Source organism: Leucoraja erinacea, chromosome 4 (genome assembly GCF_028641065.1).
Source record: "Leucoraja erinacea ecotype New England chromosome 4, Leri_hhj_1, whole genome shotgun sequence".
Taxonomy (NCBI): Eukaryota; Metazoa; Chordata; class Chondrichthyes; order Rajiformes; family Rajidae; genus Leucoraja; species Leucoraja erinaceus.
Window position 1 is genome coordinate 83,738,751 of NC_073380.1, and position 13,512 is coordinate 83,752,262.

Consider the following 13,512-nt stretch of genomic DNA (forward strand, 5'->3'; position numbering starts at 1 on the left):
ACTGGTTACTCTGAAAGACTGCTCAAGAAAGATCTTAGGTTTTAACAATTTTAGAGGAATAGATTCTTGTTCAATGTTATGTATATTCCCATTTTTCAGGAGCACAGCAAGTTGAACTCCAGTGAAACTGTTTGCTCTGACAGACAAGAGAGCAACCAGAAAAGATGTACAGAACGTAAAGGGGAACGAAGAGTTTTGAAGGTACTGATTGTTACGATTTGGAATACCACCTGAGAAAGCAAAACAAATTCCATAACACCAGTTAAATGGAAACCGACTACTTTTATGGACAGTGCCGGGTGGGGCTGATTGGAAATCTCCTTTAAAGAGCTGGCAAAGTCACTGAGCAGAGTGCCTCCTTATGCCGTAACGTTTAAGATTGCCATCATCCCCCATCTACCATACTCAGATTTATGTCAGATGGTGAAAGTGGTGGATGAAAGAGATAGTGTGCAGAGACTAAAATTGCTAAGATTTAATGAAGACTGGCAGAGGCTTGATTTACTTACATTTCCAGCTGTGTTCATAACAGATTTGATTTCTCGTTTACAGGCTTTTAATGATTTCATCTGTACATAAGACCTCACTTTACACTGCAAAAAGAAAAATATCGGAGACATAGAAATAAAAAGCACATACCCCATCAGAAAGCCCATTGCAAAGCCTGATCAATGTAAATGTTAATTATTTGTTCTGTTCCAGACCATCTTGAAGGGTGTTTACACCCAAAGATGGCAAGGAATCAACCTCTCGCCTCTCCTCTATCAATTTACAATTATATTTTACTTCTGATTGGGGAGTGAAAATTACAAGCATGACACCCAGGTCTGGCAAGCACACACATCTCATTTGTACCAACTTTTCTATCAATGTGACGTTACGCTTTCACAGTCCAGTTTCTAACCAATAACCGGGATCACTTTGTAATTCTTGCCCGATGATGAACACTAATCATACTATTTTACATCAAAAGGAGGCAATTCAGCCCATCATACCCAAATTAATTCTTTGAATGAACTTGAACCCCATTTCAACCACACTAAGGGTCTGGTTTTATTTCCTCTTCAAGCTTTGATCAATTCCCTCTTGTGGCTTATTGTTGAAGTTGTTTTCTCCAACATATCAAACAGAGCATTCAAGGCTATATCCCACTGAATAAATTAATTAACTCGTTTCATTCCCACATCCTTCATTTTAGACCAGTGGCCTTCAACCACAATGGAAATAATTTTGCCTTATTTGTTCTATCGAAATGCATTTCAATTTAGAGCACTTTGAAAATCCTCCCCTACCACGCACTAAATCTGCTTGAAGGAAAACCCGTTGAAGACAAATTGTTCACTGACCTGATGAATTTTAGACTTTGCAGCTTCCACCATAACTCCAGCATCAATCTTCTGATTGGTGGCATCTTTGTTAGCCTTTGTTCAAATTACACAAGAGTGAGAAGTGGCCTTAAATAATTTTACATTGCTGCATACCGCAATAAACACAGTTTGCAGGTACGATTTAAATAAAAATATCACAACAAGAATGCTGGAAATACTTAACAGGTCAAACAAGAGTGAGCGACAGTTAACGTTTCAAGAACATGGGACTCCAAGACTAAGAATTTCTAGCATTCTGATTTTATTTTAGATTTATCCGCTTGGCTGATTGTTGTTATCTACCGTTTAATCCACCAGTGTCTCCCAATCTGGGCCACATTTAACAAAGGCTGGTAAAAGAATTTTGAAAATATACAAAATATCTCAGATTCATTATAACAACAAGTTGGACAGATCATAGACAGGAACGGTTTGGAGAAATATGGATGCAAGGCAGGCCAATGGCACTAGCTCAGGAAGGAAACTTGGCCGGTATGGATTATAATAATAATAATAATAATTTTATTTATAGAGCACTTTAAAAACAAACATAGCTGCAACAAAGTGCTGTACATCACTAATCATTGACAAAAAAGTTAATACACACCAAAAATAACAATCAAAAGAAATAGTAGGAAAAGACATGTAAAATAAAGAAACATCAAAAACACCACAAACAGAAGCAAAGCCTCAGGCATGGTCAAAAGCCAGGGAGTACAAATGCGTTTTAACACTGGATTTGAAGATGGACAGTGAGGGGGCCTGTCTGATGTGCAACGGCAGGGTGTTCCAGAGTGCCGGAGCAGCAACAGAGAAGGCTCTATCCCCTCTGAGCCTCCGACTAGACCTCGGTACCTCCAGGAGCAGCTGACCAGCTGACCTGAGGGACCGGGCAGGAGCGTATGGGTGGAGCAGCTCAGAGAGGTAAGGCGGGGCGAGCCCATTCAGAGATTTAAAAGCAAATAACAGTATCTTAAAATGAACCCGAAAGTGCACTGGGAGCCAGTGTAGGGAAGCCAGAATTGGCGATATGTGCTCCCTCTTTCGAGTCCCTGTTAAAAGGCGAGCAGCAGCATTCTGAACCAACTGGAGACGAGCCAGTGAAGAACGAGCAACACCAAAATAGAGCGCGTTACAGTAATCCAGCCTAGATGTAATAAAGGCATGGATTACTGTCTCAAAATGCTGCCGCTCGAGAATGGGCTTCACCTTCGCCAGCTTCCTTAGGTGAAAGAAGCTGGACTTAACCACCGCGCATATTTGGCGATCTAATTTAAAGTCACTGTCAATCCTAAAACCCAGGTTCACAACTGTTGGCTTCACGTACCTTATAGGGCCGAAGAGCCTGTTTCATGGTGTATGTCTCTACCATGTCAGCCACAGAAATACAAAGAATATCTCTTAAGGTAGATTCACTCTGAACATTAATCTGACAAAATCTTGCTGGCTTTCTGAGTGTCTGCTGCAGGTCTTTTGGTTTTAAAGTTATATTTATACCTTAACAGATTAAGTGATGATAGGGAAGCGATGAGATAAAACTGCAGAAACCTGTGCTCGATGATGGGGAAGCGGTGAGATAGAACTGAAGAAACCTGTGTTCACGGCTTGTAATAAGTCGTACAGCCATGGTCAGAATACGCCAGGGTCACACAAGGGTGGACGTACCCAAGATCTAAATCAGGCAGATATACTGACCTCATTGGACTTGCCATTTTTGTTGTTTCCTTGCGAGATCATTTTCTCCAGGATTGCAAGCAGCAGCAATGCTTTCTCAGGCTGATATGTCAATAGGTAAAGGTCAACGAGCAAGAAACACAGCGCCTGGGCAAATTTATCTTCTGTTTTAAGATTAGGGACAAAAACAATACAAAACAAAGTCAGATTTTAATGAGCAGAAGTCTAAGCACCTCAAGCCCAAAGAGAGAATTCTGACAAACTACCATTGATCTAAAACAATGATATATTGCAATTTCAAATAGACAGGCAGTCTCATCAGATCCACCATGCTCAATCCAGCTTTTACATGGCAGATATGAAGATTTATTGGGCGCTGGGTTAACATCCAAAGGTAACAGTATTACTTCCAATCAACCCGATTCAATAATTTCCAGTTACAGCTCCTGAATACTAAAACACCATGGCACATACCACCTCACAGGCCTTTGGTCCAACTTTCCCATGCCGACCAAGAAGGCCCATCTACACTAGTCCCATCCACCCGTGTTTGCCCCATACTCCTCAAGATCTTTCCCATCGATTTACCTGTCCAAATGTCTTTTAAATGCTGTTTATGGTACCTGCCTCAACTACTTTCTCTGGCAGCTCGTTCCATATACCCACCACCCTTTGTGTGGAAAAGATTGACCCTCAGGTTGCTATTAAATCTTTCCCCCCTCACCATAAAACTATGTTTCTTGCTTCCTGATCCCCAACTCTTGGTAAAAATGTTCATTTACCCTAACTATTTCCCCCTATGCTCTTATACACCTCTCAAAGATCACCGTTCATCCTCCTGCACTCCAAGGAATAAAGCATTAGCCGGCTCAACCTCTCCCTAAAGCTCAGGCCCTCAAGTCCTTACAACATTCGCATAAACAAATTCCCTTTTTGTTCTACAAGTGATAAAAAGGAATTTTTAATATTACATTTGAGGATGTAATTCCTTCATCTATCCATGCCCTCTTTCTTGAACCCATCTTGGAATGCACACAAAACACCGCTGAAATTACTGCAAACACACTGGAATCACTGATTGGAGGCATTGTTGGGAAACAATAATGACTACAGTTCTGCAAGTAATTTCTCCTTATTTGGTACTGGACATCAGACAGGGATTCAGACAATTTAAGGGATAGTTGGTCAAGAGAGTGGTAAAGCATATCACCCATGTCAACAGGTGCTCCGATAACCTTTCCAAGGGAAGTGGAGGAGAGGGACTGTGGAGGAATTCCTGAGGGGCTAAGAGGTAGCAGTTTGGGCTCAGCAAGAGAAGTAATTAGAGCAGAGTCTCCAGCTACAACTGTATAGAAATTGGAACCAGGCTAGGATGGTGGCACTGAAGGTCAATGTGATGGTCAGCCACATCAAAGTCTGCAGATAGAGGTAAAGATGACATTTCTCACAATCACAAAAGATCAATAGAAGCTTTGATAAGAGCTAATTGAGTATTGCATCTAGGGAAAACCACAGTAGGAAGATTTAATGAGGAATAATTCAAACCATGCGATTGAGAAAAAATAATAAATGTGCAATGCACGCTAAATGCTGTTATTGCACAGTTCCGACAACATGGGTAGGGGAGACGTAAATGAAGGTTAGAGACCATAGAGATCAGAGGGTATGGAGAGAAGGCAGGTACGGGATACTGAGTTGGATGATCAGCCATGATCATATTGAATGGCGGTGCAGGCTCGAAGGGCCGAATGGCCTACTCCTGCACCTAATTTCTATGTTTCTATAAGAGCATCGTCTGAAGCAATAAAGATAGCAAGTAGAATCTTATCAAGTAATAGAAAAAACAAGTAGAATAATAGAGGATATGTGAAGATCATATCAGGACCTATCTAGCATTGTGTTTGAATGTGGTCACTTGGTACATTGGAGAAGGCCAGATAAAGAGCCATTCGCCCGAGTGGCGAGATAAAGTCCCTGAGAAGCTGGAACTGTTCACACAAACCACAAAGAGACTCCAGGACAAATCCTACTCAAGATTCTAAAGGATATCACCAAGAGTCACAAATAGTGAATTAAAGCAAAGCAAGGTAAATATATAGGAAGCAGTTCCATGAGTGGTGGTCTGATAATTCTCTCACTATTCCAACCTGCTGATTTCTTCTACATTTACTCAAGGTCCAAAATGATCCGATTCCACTAATACTGTAGGTTCTTGGGTGGCAGAATCTGATAAGGTGGAGCACACAGTGGTTTATGGGCCAGGGTGGGTAGACAGTTTGGAGGAGGCACAATCCTTCTGTCATCCTCACTGGTTTCTCTCTGCCCTTGAAGGCAGTGGAACTGTGCCAAATGCTCCGTATCCTATATGAATGGCCATGAGCCAGTGGATCCCCATGAGTCAATGGGAACATTATATTCTTTCCAGGAAGCTCTGCCCACCCTGCATCATGGTGGAGCTCACAGTAGCGTGTCCGTTCCAGAATTCTGCTCTTTCCATTCAAACAACACAGTGCAACTACTGGAACTGGTCAATTATTAGAGTTTCCACACTGGGGATATAAACCAGGGAAAGAACACTGCTCTTCATTCACTTAGCCTATCAGCAGATTAGGCAGAAATGATGGTGGTGGTACCTCGACATTGTTTAAGATGCATGCTAAAATTATCTGCAAGAAAATCTTTAGGGGGATGCTGGGACATTTTTTGGACATTGCAATAGTGGCTGTGGCTTATACAGAACATCAAATCTAAGCAGTTATTTAAAAAAACATTTTAGAATTTTTTAAAATAATATCACTTTGCTTTAACCAGCCACAGGGTTATGATGACTAGAGCAACACAAGTGAACATTCTACTACCAACGAAGCATTTTACAAGAGAGTGAAAGGACCTACACTTACCAAAGGGCTCAATGAATTGGTAAAGTTTCTCCCCAATGGATATTGCTTCAGTATATTGTCGCAGGTGGTAAAGAATGATTGCTTGGTTGTAGTAAAGCATACTGTTCTCAACATCGTCCAGTCCATCCATTTCTTCCACTGTGGAATGGACCTAAAACAATCCAACAGTTTGCAGTGACCTTATCAAGTATCTATTCTCCCCACATGAATTTGTTCCTGAGAAATATGCTACTGATATACTAAGAATCCTCCTCTACAATCCCACCTGGCACCCCCCCTCCCCCACCACTCCACCCTCAACCTGCCCTCCTCCAGCTGATCAACTTGCTCTCAATTAACATGTTCACAGCCTGTCCCCATCCACAACCATCGCAACTACATTTCACCAATGTTCACAATGGCGGAAAAGAATAGTATGCTCGATTCCCGAAGAAAACTAACACTGAATCAGGGACGAGACTCATCGAAATTAACGCAAGCAAAATTAACGCAAAGCCTGAAACTATGACCAACAGATTTATGAAGGGCTTCTTCCCAGCAACCGTCAGGGTCTTGAACACTACACAACACTGACCTCAGAAACTATGATATTCTATGGACTGCATCATTGCTTGCACTAGGTACTTGGTTTTGCACTATTGCAGTTACCTAGCATGTGTTATTGAATCATTACATTATGATTACAATAGATTTACCTGTATGTTATTGCATTTACAGATCTGTTAAGGTTCAGCAAGTGAGAATTTCATTGTTCTGTTACGGTACATGAGGTAACAAAACTATAGATTATAGACTAGTGGGGCATCGCAAGGCTTGGTGCCGCGACCACAGCTATTTACAATATTCATTAATGATTTAGATGAAGGGATTAAAAATAACATCAGCAAATTTGCAGATGACACAAAGCTGGGTGGCAGTGTGAACTATGAGGAGGATGCTATGAGGATGCAGGGTGACTTGGACAGGTTGGGTGAGTGGGCAGATGCAGTTTAATGTGGATAAATATGAGGTTATTCACTTTGGTGGCAAAAATAGGAAGGCAGATTATTATCTGAATGGTGTCAAATTGGGAAAAGGGGAAGTACAACGAAATCTGGGTGTCCTTGTTCATGTAAGCATGCAGGTACGGTAGGCAGTGAAGAAAGCTAATGGCATGTTGGCCTTCATAATAAGAGGAGTTGAGTATTGGAGCAAAGAGGTCCTTCTGCAGTTTCACAGGACCCTAGTGAGCCCACACCTGGAGTATTGTGTGCAATATTTGAGGAATATATTGTCTCCAAATTTGAGGAAGGACATTCGTGATATTGAGGGAGTGCAGTGTAGGTTCACGAGGTTAATTCCCAGGATGGCGGGACTGCCATATGTTGATAGAATGGAGCGATTGGGTTTGTATATACTGGAATTTGGAAAGATGAGGGGTGATCTTATTGAAACATATAAGATTATTAAGGGATTGGACATACTAGAGGCAGGAAAAATGTTCCCAATGTTGGGGGAGTCCTGAACCAGGGGCCACAGTTTAATAATAAGGAATAGGCCATTTAGAACGGAGACGAGGAAACACTTTTTCTCCCAGTGAGTTGCGAATCTGTGGAATTCACTGCCTCAGAAGGCAGTGGAGGCCAATTCTCTGAATGCTTACAAGAGAGAGTTAGTGTTCTTAAAGATAGCGGAGTCAGGGAGATATGGGGAGACGGATGGAATCGGATACTGATTGTGGATGATCAGCCATGCTCACAGTGAATGGCGGTGCTGGCTCGAAGGGCCGAACGGCCTACGCCTGCACCTATTGTCTATTGAAACACTACTCTTAACAGCAATTAAGCCAATAACTGCTGCACAGAGAATGGCGAAGACCAGGTGGTTCAGATTCCCTGATTTTAAAGATGTCGGTTGCATTGCGGATAGCCTATCTACAATCTGTCAGCATTCACATGATGCAGGCTCCCGTGGGTTGAAAGCCTGTGCTGTGCCCTCAAATATTTAAGTGAACTGAGAGGAGTTAGAAAACAGCGGCTAACGTTTATCATTGTGAATATAAAGACACCTCAAATCTCAGATAGTCAGTGACAGTCAGCATAGATACATTATGACTAGTTACTGTAAGATGCATGAGAATGTCTACATGTGTTGTTTTTGGGTCATTCAGAAGGTATTTGATAAATCTGCACAAGTTTCAGGCTACAATTGAAGCTTGTGGAATGTACATTATTGACCTTTTTTTAGGAATCTGCGTTGGTGGCAGAGATTTCATTCATTCGTAGTTTTATTCATTCATAATGGCCGCACATTTGGATTGCGCACCAAGAGGATTTGAGCTTACATATAATCATTGTATTTAAAAACCACAGATGGGAAAACACCTCCCTATCTCCATCAATCAATGACAAAAATGGGAGCACTGCGAGCAGTGTTGGTGATAACATAATTTAACAAGGATGTGTAATTCAGCAATTGGGCATATTAATATAATCTTAATGTGATCCCAAATCATCTACTTAAACCATGGAAAAAACTGGAAACGGGTGGATGTTCATTCACACTCAAGAATCCACCTGCACATTGAACTGGTATGTACAGACACAAAATAAAACCAAAAAGATCAGTGGAATCTGCCCTTTTATCTTGAGAAATGGAGCACACGATGATACAATACACCACACCACCTGGTCAAATTACAACAGGAGCTAACGCATGTGACACAGGAAAGAAATATTGGTCTTGGACGGAGTGCAGTGTAGACTGAGCAAAATGATGCCATAAGCTCCAAGGTTCAAATTACCATGAGAGTTTTCACAAACAAGGGCTGGCTGTATTCCCTTTAATTTGAACAAAGTTTTACAGATATTAATGGGTGGTGTAGACCGAGTCTGGTTGGAGAGCCCAAGACAAATGGGCCTTTCAGCAACTCTTCTACACACCGAGTGTGATAGAAGTATGGGACTTTTCTCTGCAAATAACAATCTGTACGATATCAATTAAGTTTATAACAGATTTATTATTGATTAAGCAAAATAAAAAAGGGTTAGATTAAAAGACCGGGTTAGATCACACAACAGATACATTCTCAATGAATGCTGAAACAGGAACCAAAATAAACTTCTATTCCTCGAGATAGGAACTGCCTCACTTCCTTAATATCCCAGAGTGTGGGAAAAGTCACAGATAATGTTGCGCTGGGTACTTACCTGATTTCTCAACAAGTTGAGTGTCTGCCTCAAGGTGTCTGTCAAAGTCTGCCCATTTTTATAGAACTCCACCACTGCTTTATTCAGAGATATTTTGTAATCATCTTTGTTCAGTTCTTGCAGATGAGCCAGACACTGGAGGCAAGTGTCAAACTGCCCTGCCTGAAGTAAAACAATGCATAAAAACACAAAGACAACCACGATTTACAGCAATTTATCCTTTAGAACTTCATATCAATAATATACGGCGCTGGGGCTCCACAAAAAGCAGTCCATGATATAGTGCGAGTAGGCAAGCAAAGCTTAGAGATGGCAAACAGTCTCATAAAAGAGAACCAAGAAATAGTCTGCAAGGCAGAATTTATTTCTGCAACATACAGAATTGTACAAGATACTACACAATGCAGGACCTTTGGCTTACTGAATCTACACTGACCATCATGCACCCATTTTTTAACTAATTCTCCCCTAACCCATTCCCATAAACCACCTCTCCCATATTCAACCACTTAGCGAGAGACAAGCAGCAACAGTATACAATTAATTTAGCAACTTGCAAGTCTTTTGGATATGTGGAGGAAATCTAGAGAGAACGTTCAAGCTCCACACTGATAGATCCAGAGGTTATGATTGAATTCAAGTCATAATAACTGTTCTGTTAGCTGTGTCATTGTGCTTAACTCTTACTGTTCTGTTATGTTTCAAAATGTGAAACCCACACTTTCATTTGCTTTAATGAGATAAATATACCATCAACAAAATACTGTCAACATGATCGGCCTAGTAATTGTGCAGTGTCTCTGTGCTTCACTGTGACAAGCACAAGAAAGAGCTCCACTTTTATATCTCTGCCTCAGTTAGCATGGTCACTGCAACATTACATTGTAATAATTTAATCAAATTCCCCGGACCAGGGGAAGGAGTCAATAAGCTGCTCTTGATTCTTACAACTATATTGAGGAGTTTCCTACACAAAGTATATTAAAAAGGTGGACATCAGGCAAATAAATCAGAGATCTGAGGGGCTTATGCTAATGTCCCATCAATAAGGAGGATGAGGATTCAATCACTGTGGAGGATCGCTGCTGTAGGCAGAACTATAGAATGTCAAATTCTCAGTGGGGGGGAATTAAGAGGTACATTTCAGATCGATTAACTTTCATCAAAGTTATAAATAAAACAAGCCGAGTTGCAGAGAGAGGAAGAGTAAACATAAAGTCTGTGAAAGGTTGTGAGTACGGGAAAAGTTGAATGATAAGAAATAATAGTGGCTAGCTGAAAGTGGATGGCAGTGAATAGCAAAAAGGTACATCTGGGGAGGTGCAAACTGGAGATCACATGAAATGTGACACCAGGCAGCATATAAAGAAATGCTGGAAATGCTAGCTGACATCCACAAGTAGAGTTCGAGTTGTCTTGCTACAGGAAGGATTAAGCTATTAAAATAGGCAGTAAGCTAGAGATTCACAAGGATTTTGATGGAACCGGAGAGTTTGATTTATAAGGGTTTCACATCTGGATGATGGGGTATATGAAACAAGTTGCCAGAAGTGGTACAATTACAATGTTTAAAAGACATTTAGACAGGAATCTGCTTAGGAAAGATTTAGTGAGATATGGGCCAAATACAAGCCAATGAGACCACCTCAGATTGGGCACCTCTGTCAGCATGGATGAGTTGAGTCGAAGGGCCTGTTTCCATGCTGTATATTTCAATTAATCTTGGAATGACAGAGCACTTGGTAAATAACATGGGATTTTCTGTTCTAAAGAGCACAATTGTGTCGTTATTTGCCTTCATGTCATCATGTCATTTATCATTCAAGATCTAGCCACAGAGAGACAACATGGAGAATGCTCAATTACGTAATACGACATTCTCCTTACCCTATGTTGCCTCTTAAGTGGCTAATCTCTTGAATGATATAATAATTTGCCGCTAAAGTCATATTTAAACAAATAATACATTTGATTGGAGGTCCTTTATGGCAACTGGTATTTAAGTGTATAGGACATAGGCAATAACAGGAGAGGCAGCAACAATAATAAAACCAAACACAAAATGCAGATGTTAAAAAACTGAAAATGCTGAAGTCAGCAGATCAATCTCCAAAGAAGGTTCACCGAATTGAAACATCAACTCCATTTGTCTTTCCAAGGTGCTGTCTGACTTGCTGAGTATGTTCAGCATCATCTGCTTTTAGCTGGTTAATCACAAAGATTAATGAATGAGAATAAATTGCACATGGAAATGAAAATTGCATAAAATGTTATAGGTATGATTGTATATCAGCTCTCACTTCTCCGTGCCTCTCACATTGCAACACTCACTGCGTAAGCTTGATAAGCATTGCTCGCAAGTTCCTTTTCATGGTCAGCAACTCCTGGTGACAGAGAATTGTTTTCTATTTTCACATCGGTCCCCTGATCTACAATAGAGAAACAATTATTCAACAGAGATACTCGAGTGACACTATGCTTGACTTCTGCAGATAAAACGTTTTTGATGATTTCCAATACGAAACTTTCGAAAAATTAAAGTGCTCTGCAGCATTTCCTTTCAGTGTCAACATACAAGCTGCCTGGGGAATTAACAAGGAAAATCTTTGTCTGATAGCTTCTGGGGAAGATCAAGGGGCATAATGTTGGGAGACAGCAACGAATAGGTCATCACAAAGGACAACCACCAGTCGACACCAGAGGCACTGAGCAGTTGCAGAGCATCGTTGTGTGTGGACCAGCTTCAACATAAACTCGATAACGGACCCAAAGTAACTTGCTGCTGGATCAATATCAGTGGACAACTTCCAACCCCCAGGGCAGAGCCGGGACCCAGGGGAAATCTGACACAACAGGGAGGAGGCGAGGGGGGCACCAGGGAGAGACCGGGGTGAGGACGGGGGGACGGGTCCTGGCTTATGATGTCGGGCACTACCCCGGCCCCGCTCTACCCACTACCCGGACCCCGCTCTGCCCCACTCTACCCCGGCCCCGCTCTACCCCACACCCCCCCGCTCCCCGCTCTACCCCCCACTACCCCGGCCCCGCTCTACCCCCACTACCCCGCCCCGCTCTACCCCACTACCCCGGCCCCGCTCTACCCCTACCCGGCCACTCTACCCCCCCCCCCCGCTCTACCCCCCCGCTCTACCCCCCCTACCCCGGCCCCGCTCTACCCCCCACTACCCCGGCCCGCTCTACCCCGGCCCCCGGCCCCGCTCTACCCCGGCCCCTCTCTACCCCGGCCCCGCTCTACCCCACTACCCCGGCCCCGCTCTACCCCCCACTACCCCGGCCCCGCTCTACCCCCCGGCCCCCGCTCTACCCCGGCCCCGCTCTACCCCCCACTACCCCGGCCCCCCCCCGGCCCTACCCCCCACTACCCCGGCCCCGCTCTACCTACCCGGCCCCGCTCTACCCCCCCCCGGCCCCGCTCCCCGCTCTACCCCCCCCCTACCCCACACTACCCCCCCCTCTACCCCCCCACTACCCCGGCCCCGCTCTACCCCCCACTACCCCGGCCCCGCTCTACCCCGGCCCCGCTCTACTCTACCCTACCCCGGCCCGCTCTACCCCCCACTACCCCGGCCCCTCTACCCTCTACCCCGGCCCCGCTCTACCCCACTACCCCGGCCCCGCTCTACCCCCCACTACCCCGGCCCCGCTCTACCCCGGCCCCGCTCTACCCCCACTACCCCGACCCCGCTCTACCACCCCACCCCCGACCCCGGCCCCCGCTCCCCTACCCCACTCTACCCGGCCCCGCTCTACCCCACCCCCCCCCGGCCCCGCTCCCCACTACCCCCGCTCTACCCCGGCCCCGCTCTACCCCACTACCCCGCCCCGCTCTACCCCACTACCCCGGCCCCGCTCTACCCCACTACCCCGGCCCCGCCCCCACTACCCCGACCCCGCTCTACCCCACTACCCCGACCCCGCTCTACCCCACTACCCCCGGCCCCGCTCTACCCCCACTACCCCGGCCCCGCTCCGCTCTACCCCCACTACCCCACTACCCCGGCCCCGCTCCCTCACCGCCGCCGCTCCCGGACGCCAACGGTTCCGCCATCGCCGCCTCCAACGGCGGTCAACTCGCCGCCAATCACCTGGCAGGCGCATGGCAATAACGTCACTTCCGTACAGCCGCAGCGGGTCGCATGGGAGATGAAAATAGAATCACACAGGCCCCGCCCCCTGTGCATGTGGACCCCGCCCACACAGGCCCCGCCCCCACACAGGACCCCGCCCACACAGGCCCCACCCCCTGTACATGTGGACCCGCCCACACAGGCCCCGCCCCCTGGACACAGGACCCGCCCACACATGCCCAACCCGGGCACAGGCCCCGCCCCCACACACAGGCCCCGCCCACACATGTCCCGT

The 13,512-nt window shown here is 44.9% G+C and overlaps 1 protein-coding gene across 2 annotated transcripts in view; it reads right to left on the reverse strand.

The window, feature by feature from the left end:
- The window catches only part of cnot10 (CCR4-NOT transcription complex, subunit 10), a 29,370-nt gene extending 16,100 nt beyond the window's left edge, over positions 1 to 13,270 (reverse strand). The window contains exons 1-7 of one of the 2 annotated variants that reach the window (XM_055634683.1): positions 13,165 to 13,270; positions 11,461 to 11,558; positions 9,130 to 9,291; positions 5,942 to 6,092; positions 3,063 to 3,205; positions 1,347 to 1,421; positions 510 to 593 (exon numbers count right to left, since the gene is read on the reverse strand). In XM_055634683.1, the coding sequence (XP_055490658.1) occupies positions 510 to 593; positions 1,347 to 1,421; positions 3,063 to 3,205; positions 5,942 to 6,092; positions 9,130 to 9,291; positions 11,461 to 11,558; positions 13,165 to 13,198 (747 nt within the window). In that variant the 5' untranslated portion in view covers positions 13,199 to 13,270. Of the gene's footprint in view, positions 1 to 509; positions 594 to 1,346; positions 1,422 to 3,062; positions 3,206 to 5,941; positions 6,093 to 9,129; positions 9,292 to 11,429; positions 11,560 to 13,164 lie in introns of those variants that run through there. The other variant, XM_055634684.1, reaches the window with a different exon arrangement.
- Positions 13,271 to 13,512: the final 242 nt, after the last annotated feature.